General features: G+C 55.0%; 1 protein-coding gene across 2 annotated transcripts in view; it reads left to right on the top strand.

Moving 5' to 3' along the window:
• LOC111148607 (transmembrane protein 63C) overlaps positions 1-12,670 on the top strand; it is a 69,407-nt gene that overhangs the window by 37,748 nt on the left and 18,989 nt on the right. For both annotated transcript variants that reach the window (XM_022505314.1, XM_022505315.1), the window contains 4 exons: positions 2,197-2,234; positions 7,963-8,105; positions 9,520-9,568; positions 11,250-11,358. In XM_022505314.1, the coding sequence (XP_022361022.1) occupies positions 2,197-2,234; positions 7,963-8,105; positions 9,520-9,568; positions 11,250-11,358 (339 nt within the window). The remainder of the gene's footprint in view (positions 1-2,196; positions 2,235-7,962; positions 8,106-9,519; positions 9,569-11,249; positions 11,359-12,670) is intronic.

The raw sequence follows: 12,670 nt of genomic DNA, 5'->3' as shown, positions 1-12,670 counted from the left end.
AAAAAATAGCTGAGAAATCATGATGGCAACAGCAGGCAATCACCTTGCAGAGCTAGAACTGAGGCAGGCAGGGGGAGTGGGAGGCAAGGAGGTGGCCCCAGGAGCGTCCCAGTCCCGATGCCGGGGCCTCAGCCAGGGGCAGCAGAGGGGTCATTACCCCATGTGGTGGGAGTGAGGAGGGTGGGCCACTAAGAAAGGTGCGATGAACCAACCACAGTCACTCGGCCTTGTCAGCTGAATGGGCTCCTGCAGGGGCGAGGCACGAGGGGAGGAGGCATCCCTGCTCGGGCCCGCTGTTCAGCTGCTGAGATTTCTGGACAGTTTAGGCCTTTCATAGCTGTGATGGACATGCGGGGGAGCGTGTGTGCGTGCGTGTCTGTTGTCCGTGAACGCAGAGAGAGATCGTCCCCACAGGCTCGCTGTGACTTTTGCAGGGGCCACGCTTTTACTCATGACCTCTGCCCCTCGACGGACAGTCCAGTCCTGTGTGAATTCCAGGACGGGGCCCTGCCTCGTGTGGTATCACCCTTGACACCCTCCATAGAGAGGGGGCGGAAGGGAGTCCCAGGAAGGTGGGTCCTCCACCGTTCATGACCATGAGGGACTGTCCACAGACCTACTTGCTCCATAAATAAATCATACCCAGTTCGCCCAAAGGTGGGTGATAGAGAAAGACCCCCAGGGCAGGGAGGGGTGGTCAGACTTTCCGCCCAACTCTTTCTTATTTAGTGATTCAGTCCTTCCCTGGGGACTTTCCCAGTCAATGTCACCAGCATTCTATTCCCCTTCATTGCTCTGGCTCACACCTGGGCATCTGTCCTGATTTTATTATTTATTGGGGGGGGGGCAGAGGGAGAGAACCCCAAGCAGGCTCCATGCCCAGCACAGAACCCCATATGGGGCTTGATCCGACAACCCTGACAACATGATCCAAGCCAAAGTCAAGAGTCTGACTGAGCCACTCCCCCAACCCTTTTTGAGAGAGGGTCCTTCTCTTAGTTCCCTAGGACAGAACTGGGAAATGGTCCCCCCAAGGTGGACATCCGTCAGGCAACCCCAGTCCAGGGAAGGGGACTTGGTGGACCTTATACTGAAGGGAACAAGGAACTTGCTTCTGTTTCTTGCTTGCCTGCCCCCTCCCGCCACATTGCTTCCTTTTGGGCAACACCCCTTCCCCAGTCAGTGTGGTGTGGGGGAATGTCAGCCAGCCGGGCCTGCCTCTTCATTGATGTGTTTGTGGTCGGTGGGGTCAATCAAGAATCGCAGCTTCCCCAGATCTTGCTAAACCCTGCAGGGTCCCAGAAGGAAGCATGCACCAGGGTAACTTAACCAGCTCCCGGACCTGGCACACTCTTCCCAAGCACACTTCCTCTCTAGGCCTTCTACCGCCTCCATGGTGAGGCTGCCTTTCCCTACCACCCAGAAACCAGACAGCAAGACCTTGAGAGAAAGACATAATCGGCAGGACTCTCAGACAGAAGAGACCCAAGGGAGAGAGAAGAGAAGTGGCTGCCTTGGGGACAGGGAGATCCGGGAAGCCCAGAGATACCACCAGGATCCCCCCCTTCAGTCCTCTCTCCTCTGAGTGGGCTTTTTTCCTCAGACAAACTCCTGCCTGTGGTGTCGAAGTTGGCACCAAGCCACTGCAGGGTTCATGGTGCTCGGCAAGGTGTAGGAGCCCAGGTGGAGAAAGACCCCCCTCTCCCCACATCCCTGGTCCATCAACCCCCCAGAGAGAGTTTTGGTTGGCCCCACTTGGGTCACACTCCCATTGATCTTTGACCATGGGTGGCAGACCCCTACCTCACAGACAGCCCCCCAGACCACAGGCCTGGGGTAGGGGGCATTCCCCAGAAGGAAGCAACGAGGGACAGACAGAAAGCAACCAACATCCACCCCACAAAGGGTCCCTTCTGTCCCTCTGGCCCAAGGCTCACGAAGCCCCCATTTCCTGTAACAGGAAACCACATGGCAGGAACGTCAACTCACAGCTCGCTTCCGGGGAGACCTCTCCCTGGACAGTCACTACGGATTCCAGAGGGAGCCCACTTCCTTCCAGAACCCGGCTCTTTCTCGCTGCCATCTCTTGCCTGGAAGGAGGGCCCTGTGGGTGCTGCCTCACTCCGCCTGGCTTCCCACAGCTGTAGGGCAGGCCCGGGGCTGGATTTTCTCACACATTCTCTCCTTTCTCCCCAGGGCTTCTATTCCTGGTTCTTCAACACCGTCACCATGAAGTAAGTGCCTGAACTTTCTTTTCTTTTCTTTTCTTTTTTTTTTTTTTAAGATTTTATTTATTTATTTGCCAGAGAGTCAGCACAAGCACGAGCAGGGGCAGGGGGAGCAACAGGCAGAGCGAGATGGAGAAGCAGATTCCCCACGGAGCAGGGAGCCCAATGCGGCGCTTGATCCCAGGACCCGGGGATCATGACCTGAGCTGAAGGCAGATGCTTAACCAACTGAGCCACCCGGGTGGCCCCACACTCCCCCTGACACTGCCTCAGCCCTGTCCAGGCAGAGGACGCCCTCTGGGGTGCCAGGGGCTTGTGGGAATGGGAACTGGACACAGCCTGCAGCCCTCAGGAAAGGACCACTTCCTCACACGTATGAATCCACCCCAGGAGGAAGAAATTCTTCCTGCTTTGCTACTTGCTTTATTTCTGTGAGCACCTTCCATACTATTGAGATGGAAAAGAAAACACCGGGCAGAAGGGCGCCCTTCCTCTTGCCTCGGCACTGATGACCCAGGGACAGCCCCTTGCCCACTTTGCCTCCCGGATCTCTTTAGGGCCAGACCCCACTTGGCAAGGAGACAGACCCCAGGTCCCCCATTTTCTCCTGACTCCCCCTTGCGTCAGGATTCTGACTTCCCGCTCCCGATTCCGTCCTGCTTCCGCTGAGCATTCTCCAGAGCTCTTCCAGAACTCTGTGCTCCCACTGTGTGTACATGTATACACATACACACACGCACACATGATCGTGCCCGTGCACACAGCTCTGTGTCCACCTCATAGCCCTGCACATTCCCAGGCACTCCCTGAATATCCCCCATATGCCCTGCCTTGCCGGTCTTTCAAACCCCTCCTCTGGGGCCCTTTCTTGCCTGGGGTGCCTGCCTTCAGGTGCAGCTTTGCTGCCCCTCCCAGGCCACCTGCAGTGAGGGGCCGGACTGGGCCTGCTGATTTGCTTTCTTGGCAAAGGCTCCTAGGACTTCCTTCTTCCTGCACGCGCCTCCACGCCCACCAGTCAAGGGCCTAGCCGGGAGCATTCATACACCCTCCCAAGAGCCCTCTTGACCCCCATGAGCCACCTCAGGGTGCCTGTCTTTCTCCAGACCTGCTGAAGGGGGCACAGGCACCCTGCCTAGACCCTGGGAACCCTGAGCTGGGCTTGGGACCATGGGTCTCTGATGTTTGAGCTCCCACCCCACTGATGGGGGGTCCCTGTGGCCTTGCCCCCACCCTCTACCCCCCGCTCCAGTCTACCTATATCATTCATCAGGGTCCCCAGGAGATGATACAGCTAGTTTGTGTGTGGTCCGGGGACCTTAGCCACACGCAGGGAGAGTGGAGGGGAAATGATTTAGCTCTTGTCACCTTCTCTGGTTTTGCTTTGGCGACTTCTAAGACATGCACAAGCTCACATTAAATATGTTTTCATTCAGAGAAGCATGAAAGTCCACCTCCAGCCCTCCTCCAGAGATGCAATCCCTGTCAACAGTTTCTAGGGAATTGTACCTTTTTTCCTTTAAACAAACATTTACTTTAAAAAAAAATTTTTTCTTTAAATGACCACCAAGGCATATGACCTTTTGGAGCTGGTGGCCTTGGGACGCTCTCTGGGCTGGCTTTAGGCTCCTGGGTTTAGCAAAGTCATGAATGTTGGGCAGGATGGCACATTAGCTAGCCCTTTGCAGAGGTGAGAGGGAGGGGCTTCCGGAGTGCCTGGGCCTGTCAGAGCTGACTGCATCCCCAGTCCTGGGTAGCTTGAGGCTGACTCTCTGGATTTCCTCTGCCATCTGCTGACTCATCAATGGGTGTATACAGGGTGGGGAGAAACATGTCTGTATTGCAGGAAAGAAGCGTGGCAAATACAAGACTTTATGTGGTAGGTGTGTCTGTGGTGCGTGTGCAAATATGAAATTAAAGAGGCACATCAATCCATTGGTGCAAATCTGCATGCAGCTGTTGGGGTGTGCGTGCCTGGACCTGCAGGTCAGGGTAGGTCAGTGTGCATCGAGTGCGTGTGTCTGGGTGCGGATCCCTGACTTCACCCAAAGCCACCTCCATTGGGAACCCATCATCCGGGAAGGGAGGGAGGCTGGCCGTTGCACTCTGCCTCCTGTACCCTTTGGGATGTCTAGAAGACAGCCTCACATATTTGCTGAGCAGGGACAGGGATGCCTGAGTCCCTGGACACAGAGCCCAGGCAGCATAGTTGGAGAGACAAAGGTTAACAAGACTCCCTACATATAATTCATAATGAGGAGGTTATAACTGCCAGACAAGGGGCATTTGGGGGAGCAAGAAATTCATTCCAACTGGGGGGTTCAGGAGAAGCAAGTTTTGAGCTGGGTCTGGAAAGATGGGAAGAATTTCCTCAGTAGATCCAGTGGAGGGCCCATCACAAAGAAATGGCTGCATGAGTGCAAGTTTGGGGCAGAGATGGGCAGAAGCATCCAGAAGTGGTCAGTCCGGTATGGCTAGAACCCAGGATACATGGCAAGAGAGAGGCTAAAAGACTGGCCTGGAAGCATCAGTAGGACCTTGAATGCCATGCTAAGGATCCTGGGCTTTGATCTAGAGCAGTAGAGGGCCCATTCCTATTTTTGAACAAGCTACTCAGGGTGAAAATCTGTAGGCAGGAGAATGGGCCGGGTGGGGCTTGCTGGCTGTGGACAAAGTCCAGAGGCAAGGTGACCATCTAAGGAGGCTTTTCTGGTGTCTGTGTGAGAGGGGGTGCTGACTGAGGGAGGAGGCAAAGGGAGAGAGATCATGGGGCTCATAGTCCATGGGCCGTGGTCTCCACCTGGCCTCCAACTGGTTAAGAGAAGGAATGATCCAGGTCTGGTTTCTGGGGAAGAAAGCGATGCCACTGGTTGGGAGCTGATGAGATACTAAGGTGTTGGGGAATGACGGATTATGGCCTGGGCAAACCCGTATGTTGACCAGCAAGCTATTGGAAGACAGGGTTCGTTAAAGCTTTGGGGAAGGGTCAGAGCGGGAGGGCGTGGCCTGGGAGATGGGTGCATGAGGTCCTAGTTGAAGTTGTGGGAGCAGATCGATTACCCAAAGCAGGAAGCAAGATCGAAAAGAGAGTGTCGTGGGAGCAGGAGGAAGAGGCGGCCACCTCTAGGGCTGGACTCACTAAGCCTGCGAGGCTGTGGGGGGCAGCGTGCGAGCTCTGAGCTCCCGGCTGAGTGGAAGGAGAGAAAGAGAGGGCGTGGACATCGTGATTTGGGTCTCCTTTAGAAGGGCAATTCCAAGGGTAAGTAGAGGCAGAGGGAGAGGGGAGCAGGAGGAGGGAAGCGGGTCAGGGAATGGAGGCTTGAGGGGTTTCTTGTATTTCAGAGTAGCCGATGTGCCCTTGAACCCGGTGGTAGCTCCAGGGTGTGGAAAGAGGTGGCTGCGAACTTGAAGATGAGAGAGGACAGTGGATACAGTGGGTCTCCAGAAAGAGGCAGCAGAAGGGAAACGACCAGGGCCATGAGGAGAATTAGTTGTGAGGAGAAGGGTGGTGGCTGGAACCTGGGGTTCAGAAGGGGAAAAGATGGGGTAGAGGAACGCAGACAGACTTAGAACCACAGGCTGTCCCCGGAGCTGTAAGTTAGGCTGCTGAGGATAACCTGACTTCCCCCCAGAGAGATGGAGCAATGGGCCCAGTGCCCAGTGCAGTGCAGGGAGCCGGAAGGAAATCCCTGTGTCCTTGGTCCCACCAGCTCCCCTCGGCTCCCTCCTGAGCCTGGAGGCTCTCTCAGCCCCATCCGTGCCTCCCCCTGAGGCACGCTCCTGTCAGTGACCGGGGCTTGGCACCCAAGCCAGCAGCAGGACCTCCCTTCATTCCCCCTCCCAGCACCCTGCCTTCTCACCAGTACCCACCCACCCCATTCTCGGAATTTAATTCTCAAGTCCAGGGCAGAAAGTATTTTAACGGCTTGCAGTTTAAAAAAAAAAAAAAATCAAGAACTCTAAATAATTCCCTAAATGGGGATTATTGAAATGCCTTGAAGATATGCTCTTTATAGTATTGTTTAAAAATAACTCTGAATCCCGGACTGGATGCTAGAAGTTGCATACACCCTCCAAGCCCGACCGGAGAGCAGGGGTGAGTAAACTGGGACGTCCACCGGCGGAGTGGGGAGGCCACCTTGGTACTGGGTATGAACCAGGGCTCCGTAAGTGGAGGCCACAGTCACCATTACCACCGTGCGGCCGTGAACCCTGTAGACAGACCGTGAAACAGTCAGAGAAGACTTCAGGTTAAAAGCTAAGCAACACGGCAACACACGACATATACAAATGCTGTTTATGCCATAGTCACGGAGTTGAATCGGCAGGACAGCGGCAAAGCAGAGGCAATGGACCAAAATGCTTCCTGGATAGGACCGCAAAGCAGATCAAGGATTAGAATGTTGCTGGCCCTCCAGGAGCCCTCCTCCGGCTCCCTTCCAACCCCCCGTCACCTCCCTCTACCTCCCTCTCTCCAAAGACAACCAGTATCCTGATTTCTCACTCCCTGTTCAGGGGTGCCTGTTTTGAACTCCGTGTATGAAAACATTCTGTGTTGGGTCTTTCCCCTAACATTGTGTTTGTGAAGTCCCGCTATGGTCATTCATTTTTTTTTTTTTAAGATTTTATTTATTTATTTGACAGAGAGAGGGAGAGATCACAAGTAGGCAGAGCAGCAGGCAGAGAAAAAAGGGGAAGCAGGCTCCCTGCTGAGCAGAGAGCCTGATGTGGGGCTCGATCTCAGGACCCTGAGATCATGACCTGAGCCAAAGGCAGAGGCTTAACCCACTGAGCCCCCCAGGTGCCCCATGGTCATTCATTTTTATTTCCATATAGTATTTCACTCTATATAGAATGTGATCTATGTATCTCACATAGGAACATACACTTCTGTATCTCACAATTCTTTTATTTTAAGGAGGCTCCATGCCCCTCAACTCACACCCCCAGAGATCTGGAGTCGCACGTTCCCCCGACTGAGCTAGCCCGGGCCCCCGATATCTCACAATTCCTGTGTCCATTTCCACCCTTGGTAGACATGCAGGTTGTCTGGGGCTGTTGGAAATGATGTGTCTGAGATTCCTCTACATGTCTCTTGATCCACGTGTCCGTGTGTTTTCCCTGGGAGTGGAGTTGCTGGGTCACAGGTTGTGCGTATGTTCAATTTCCTTGATCATACCGTTTGCCGAAGCGATGGGGCCAGAGTGTGTCCCCATGCGTGGCAGAGAGCTCCCAGGGCCCCCACACCCTCACCGACACTTGGTAGTGTCTGACTTTCTAACCTCGACTCATCTGGCACTGTGGAGTGATAGCTCATGACGGCTCCCATGAGAATTCCTTTTTAATTTACAAATTAAAAGAAACCACTTTAAAAAAAAATCAGATGCAATTCCATATCACTACTGGTTTGTCTGGTGCCCGTGTCAAGCGCTCAGCCTGTATAAGAAGCAAGAGAGGGAATGACTGCTTGATTTCAGAAGTGCTTCTGGACTCCCGTGTGTGCGTGTGCGTGCGTGTGTGTGTGTGTAACAGCTTCTGCCTTGGATATGTCTGGGAAATACATTTCAGACATGACAGAGGCTTTGAGATAAAGGCTGATCTTCCTAAGAAAAAATAAAGATAAATAAAAATAAAAACTTAGGAGTAGGGTGATAATCTCCTCCTCCTCTACCTCCCTCCAGTGGCGGCCGTGGCCGCCCCGGTGCCTGAGGAAGGTCCTTGTCTGTGTGTCTTCCAGGAATGAGGATCTGATCAGCAAGTGTGGAGATGACGCCCGCATCTACATCATGTTCCAGTACCACCTCATCATCTTCATGCTTATCCTCTGCATCCCGTCCTTGGGTATCATCCTGCCCATCAACTACACCGGCACCGTTCTGGGTAGGTGGAGCTCAGTGAGCCCAGGGCCACGGGAACAGGAGGACAGCCTGAAGGCAGGACAGAGCTTGGATCTCAGTAGTCTAGAAATCCAAAACCAAATCCCACGTCTCAAAATTAGTTATATGACCTGAGGCGCCCCCAAACTTCAGTTCTCCCACATGGAGACTGGAGATGAGATGTCCGTCGTCCCAAGGTTGGCTCAGGACTCGGGACAGCAGGTGTGCGGTGGGAATTTAGCCTGGAACTGAAGGCTTAGTGGCAGCCCCACGTGACACCTGGTGAGGTACCTGCTAGGCCTTTGGATGGCATGTGACCTACAGCAGAGATCCCTGATCTTGATCTCTCCCCTGCCCCTGGGGTGACAAACATGGCACTGGAAGTGCCAAATTGGTCTCCTAGGAAGTCTTGCTATTCGTGTTATAAATGGGTAGGTCCTTTGGACAGACTGGGCTTGGGCTTCAAAGACAGACTTGGTTCCCCTGCTCTGACCCATATCAGCTTCCCAGAAAATACATTTGCCCAAACTAGCAAATCATTTCATCTTCTGTTCAGCAGATCAGTCTCCCCAAGCGAAGGGTCCTTAGCTGTCGGGGGGATTGGGAGATAACGTGTGTCCGGTGCCTGGCACGTAGTGAGTGCTCAGGGACTAACAGCCAGTATTTCACTTAACGTATGAGGAGGGACAGAGCTGGAGGCTGCATAACAAGGTGGTGTCGCTTAGCCCCCAGATGCCCAGGTGGCAGCCAGTGGCACCCTGGTTCCTCCCAGGGCTATTTCTTTAGCCAGAGCTAGGCTTCAGGTACTTCAAGGTAGCCCGCAACGTCCGTGCTCCCAAATGCGGCTACCGGAGTCAGCAACCTCTGCCTTTCCCAACTCTCTTCCTAACAGCCAGTGTGTTGGCGATGCTATTTTGTATATTATGTATTTGTTATATTAATGCAGGATTTCTGGACATGTTTCCTAACACCCAGAGATGTCTAAACCGACAAGCTAATACACTTTGCCGGGAGGATTTACTCTGTCACAATAAGGCAACATGACATTCTTGTCGTGATGGTTGTCGTTGGTGATAGCCTTGTTGGTTTCATCCCTCCACTCATGGTGGGGCCCTGGGCTCCTTCAGTAAGCAGTTACTGGTGTCTGCCACACTCCACTTGGACACTGGGGATGCCACACGAAGACGTGGTCTCACATCACAGCCATAGAGCCCCATCCAGGAGTCCCAGGGGGAAGAGGAATCTGCTGGTCTTGTTGGGAGTTGGGGGCAAGTTTTCGGGAACGAGAATGAAGGGCAGGACATGGGCAAGTGTCTCCAGACCCCAGGCATTCGTTCAGGAGCCTTGAATTCAAGCGGCCCCTCAACTCACTCCGTTGAGGAACCCGCCTTGAGGTCAGCCACTTTCTTCTCTTCCAGATTGGAACAGCCACTTTGGTCGGACCACCATTGTCAATGTCTCCATAGAGTAGGTACCTGATCCTCTTCCCTCCTGGTCTACTGGCTGGGGCACTGGTGGGGAGAGAAGGTCTGGTGTGTGGGTCGAAAACATGGGGACTGCTTTGCTACTAAGAAAGGCCTGGTCTCCTTGGGACCCATGTACTGTGGGGGGGGGGGTGGTGGTGGAAGACGTTGCAACCTCTTGGTGCCTCGGTGTCCCCAGATCCGAAATAGGTAGAACTATCCTAACTGGCCACTCCTGAAGATCTGCAAAGATGGTCCTGTTTGTTTCCTACGTGCAAACCCGAAGCATCAAGGACCCTGTAGCAAGCAGAGGCTTAAGATATTATTTCCTGCCTACAAAATAGTGTCCGCCATCCCTCATATAATGAATGAAGGGTAGACCCGATTCCCATACGGGAGGGTGGGGACTGAGGTCCCACGTGACCTGGCTTTATGCCCCTCCTGTACTATGTCAGCTGACCCTGGCTCTGGGGCCGTGCACACCCACCCTAAGCTTCACTCCTAGTCTGGGGAGAGGCAGGGGAGGACAAGTGTTGGATGTGCTTTGTGGATTTCAACAGCAGCCAACCCAACTGATGGCTCAACCAATGTGTACCGAGCCAGATGTGGCCCTGCCAGTCCACCCTGAGGAAAGAGGCCACCTGGGGGTCTTGGCCATGCGTGACCGACTTCCTGACAAAGCTAAAGGGTCAGGTCCAGCAGGTGTGCATGGGGGTCCACACGTCCTCGGCCCCACCCCGGCCCTTCTGCCCCTTGCCCCCTCCAATCCATCCAACTCCAGAACAGAATGGGGCTCTGGCCTCTTCCTCACCAGCGTCTCCCAGGCCAGCCACCTGCGTAAGGTGCCTACGCCCTCCCGACAAGATGTTTTAGTAGGGCAGTAAAGACCCTTCAACATCCATAAAGCCATATTGACAGATAGCTGGAATGTTTCCCTAGAAACCGTAGAAACTCACCACCTCTGAGGACATGGAGGACTGAGACACCTAGCTAGATGGGGAATATTTGGTGAAACGTCAGGCACCAGGACAAGTAGCGAGGAGAGATTGTGAAACAAGGCAGCTTTTCTCTTCTCAAACCGTACCAAATAAGGTGGGCCCTATTTCTGAGCAGTCCTCTTGGCCACATGCCTTGGGACAGCATCATACAAGCCCAAAGTCCTGGAGCCACCCGTCTTCTTGTCCCAGGAGAGGCAGAGCGAATCCGCTGGGCCCTCCTCCCTCAGGCCCGAGTAGGACACCCTATCCCTCACCACCGAGGACAGATGTCCCCTCTGTTGGGCTGTCAGGCAGCTGGGGGGCGTGAGCTGAAGCCACCAGCAGCCCTATGTGGCAGTGAGAAGTCCCCAGGCATCCGCTGCTCACCTCCCAGTGCTGCCACGGCTGGGAGCGACCTCTGCCTCTGACCCTCATTTCCCCATGGATAAAACAGAGATAGTCACAGTAGCACCCTCACATGGTGTGAGAATCTGGTGAGAAAATGTTCAGAAAGCATCTCGTCCCCCCCGGGTCTGGCATGTAGTAAGCCCTCAGTCAATGTTAGCCTGCGGTAGCTGGCGTGGGCCTCCGCCTTCTTACCATGGCCGCTCCCCCTTCTAAGGAGCCCGAGTGTCTGAGGGTGGCCCAAAGGAGACTGTCTGGGTGGGAGAGGGTGGTCTCACCCCTCCTGTGTCTTGTTTCTGGTAGGAGTAAGGTCCTGTGGTTGCATAGCTGCTTCTCCTTCCTCTACTTCCTCCTCAACCTCGTCTTCATGGCTCACCACTGCTTAGGGTTTGTGCCCAAGAGGAGCTACAAGGTGAGTAAGTGAAAAGAACTCCAGACCTGCTCCCTCCCAACCAGAGCCCTCGCCTGCTGGTCCATCCCACTCCTGACCTTCAGAAGCATCCCCCAGTTCCATATAGTCTGCACAGGGGGGCGGGGGGGCATCTCTCCCGAGCAGGGCAAGCCTCCTCCCCTTGGCCCTGGAAATCGTTACCCGGCCCCTAGCACAGCTGTCCTGGTTGTCGAACCACTAGAAGGCTTCCAAACCAGGCGGTATACCGCCACTCCCAGGTGCCTCCTACCCTGTGCCCTGCTGCCCAGCCATTCTCTGAAGACCCCTGGCTCCCCACCACCCACAGACTAAAAGATTAACCCTAAGTGCTCCGTGCCCCCTGCTGGGGAGTGCCCAAGTTCCTTGCCCTTCCACAGTCCCTGAGGTCAGAGACCCCAGGGCCTGGCCCAGGTATGCCCCACTGTCCTGGTTTGGGTCACCCCAGCTCCCAGGCCCTAAGATGAGGGTTTGCACAGCATTCACTTATTTTGAAGGCGATCCTAGGAAAAACCACTAGAGGGTGAGGAAATAGGATGGAAAAGGAGATGTAGGTAAGAGAGAGCAGTTAAGGAGCTACCCCCTACCCCCCACTACCCTGGGAGAGAACGTGAACTCTAGAGTTTTCTCAGCCAAGGGGAGCAGTTGGGCATGTTCCCACCGACTCCCTGTCCACTGCTGGTTGAGGCTGCATTCCGGACTTTAACTCTTCACGCCTTGCTGGCTGGCACAGACAGTCCCAGTGTTTAAAGGGCGCAGCTGCCCTTAGGGCGTAGAGATGAGGCTGAAGGGCAGCACTGGGCCTGGCAGTGCTGCCTGCCCAAGCCCACACACGCACCCACACCCGCACCAGCACGCACAAAGCCCCAGCCCAGCCCCAGCCCCAGCACCAGCCCCAGGCCCAGCCCCAGTCCAGCCCCAGCCCAGCTCCAGCCCAGCCCAAGACCCAGCCCAGACCCAGCCCAGACCCAGCCCAGCCCCCACCCAGCCCCACCCTAGCTCCAGCCCAGACCTAGCCCAGCTCCAGCCCAGCCCCAGCACCAGCCCAGCCCCAGCCCCAACCCCAGCCCCAACCCCAGCCTAAGACCCAGCCTAGACCCAGCCCAACTCCAGCACCAGCCCAGCCTAAGACCCAGCCTAGACCCAGCCCAACTCCAGCACCAGCCCAGCCTAAGACCCAGCCTAGACCCAGCCCAACTCCAGCACCAGCCCAGCCTAAGACCCAGCCTAGACCCAGCCCAACTCCAGCACCAGCCCAGCCTAAGACCCAGCCTAGACCCAGCCCAACTCCAGCACC

This window comes from Enhydra lutris, unplaced genomic scaffold (assembly GCF_002288905.1).
Source record: "Enhydra lutris kenyoni isolate GAN:26980312 unplaced genomic scaffold, ASM228890v2 scaffoldscaffold20, whole genome shotgun sequence".
NCBI classification, from domain to species: Eukaryota; Metazoa; Chordata; class Mammalia; order Carnivora; family Mustelidae; genus Enhydra; species Enhydra lutris.
Note: the sequence above shows the minus strand (reverse complement) of the source record. Positions and strands in the feature narration are given on the sequence as shown.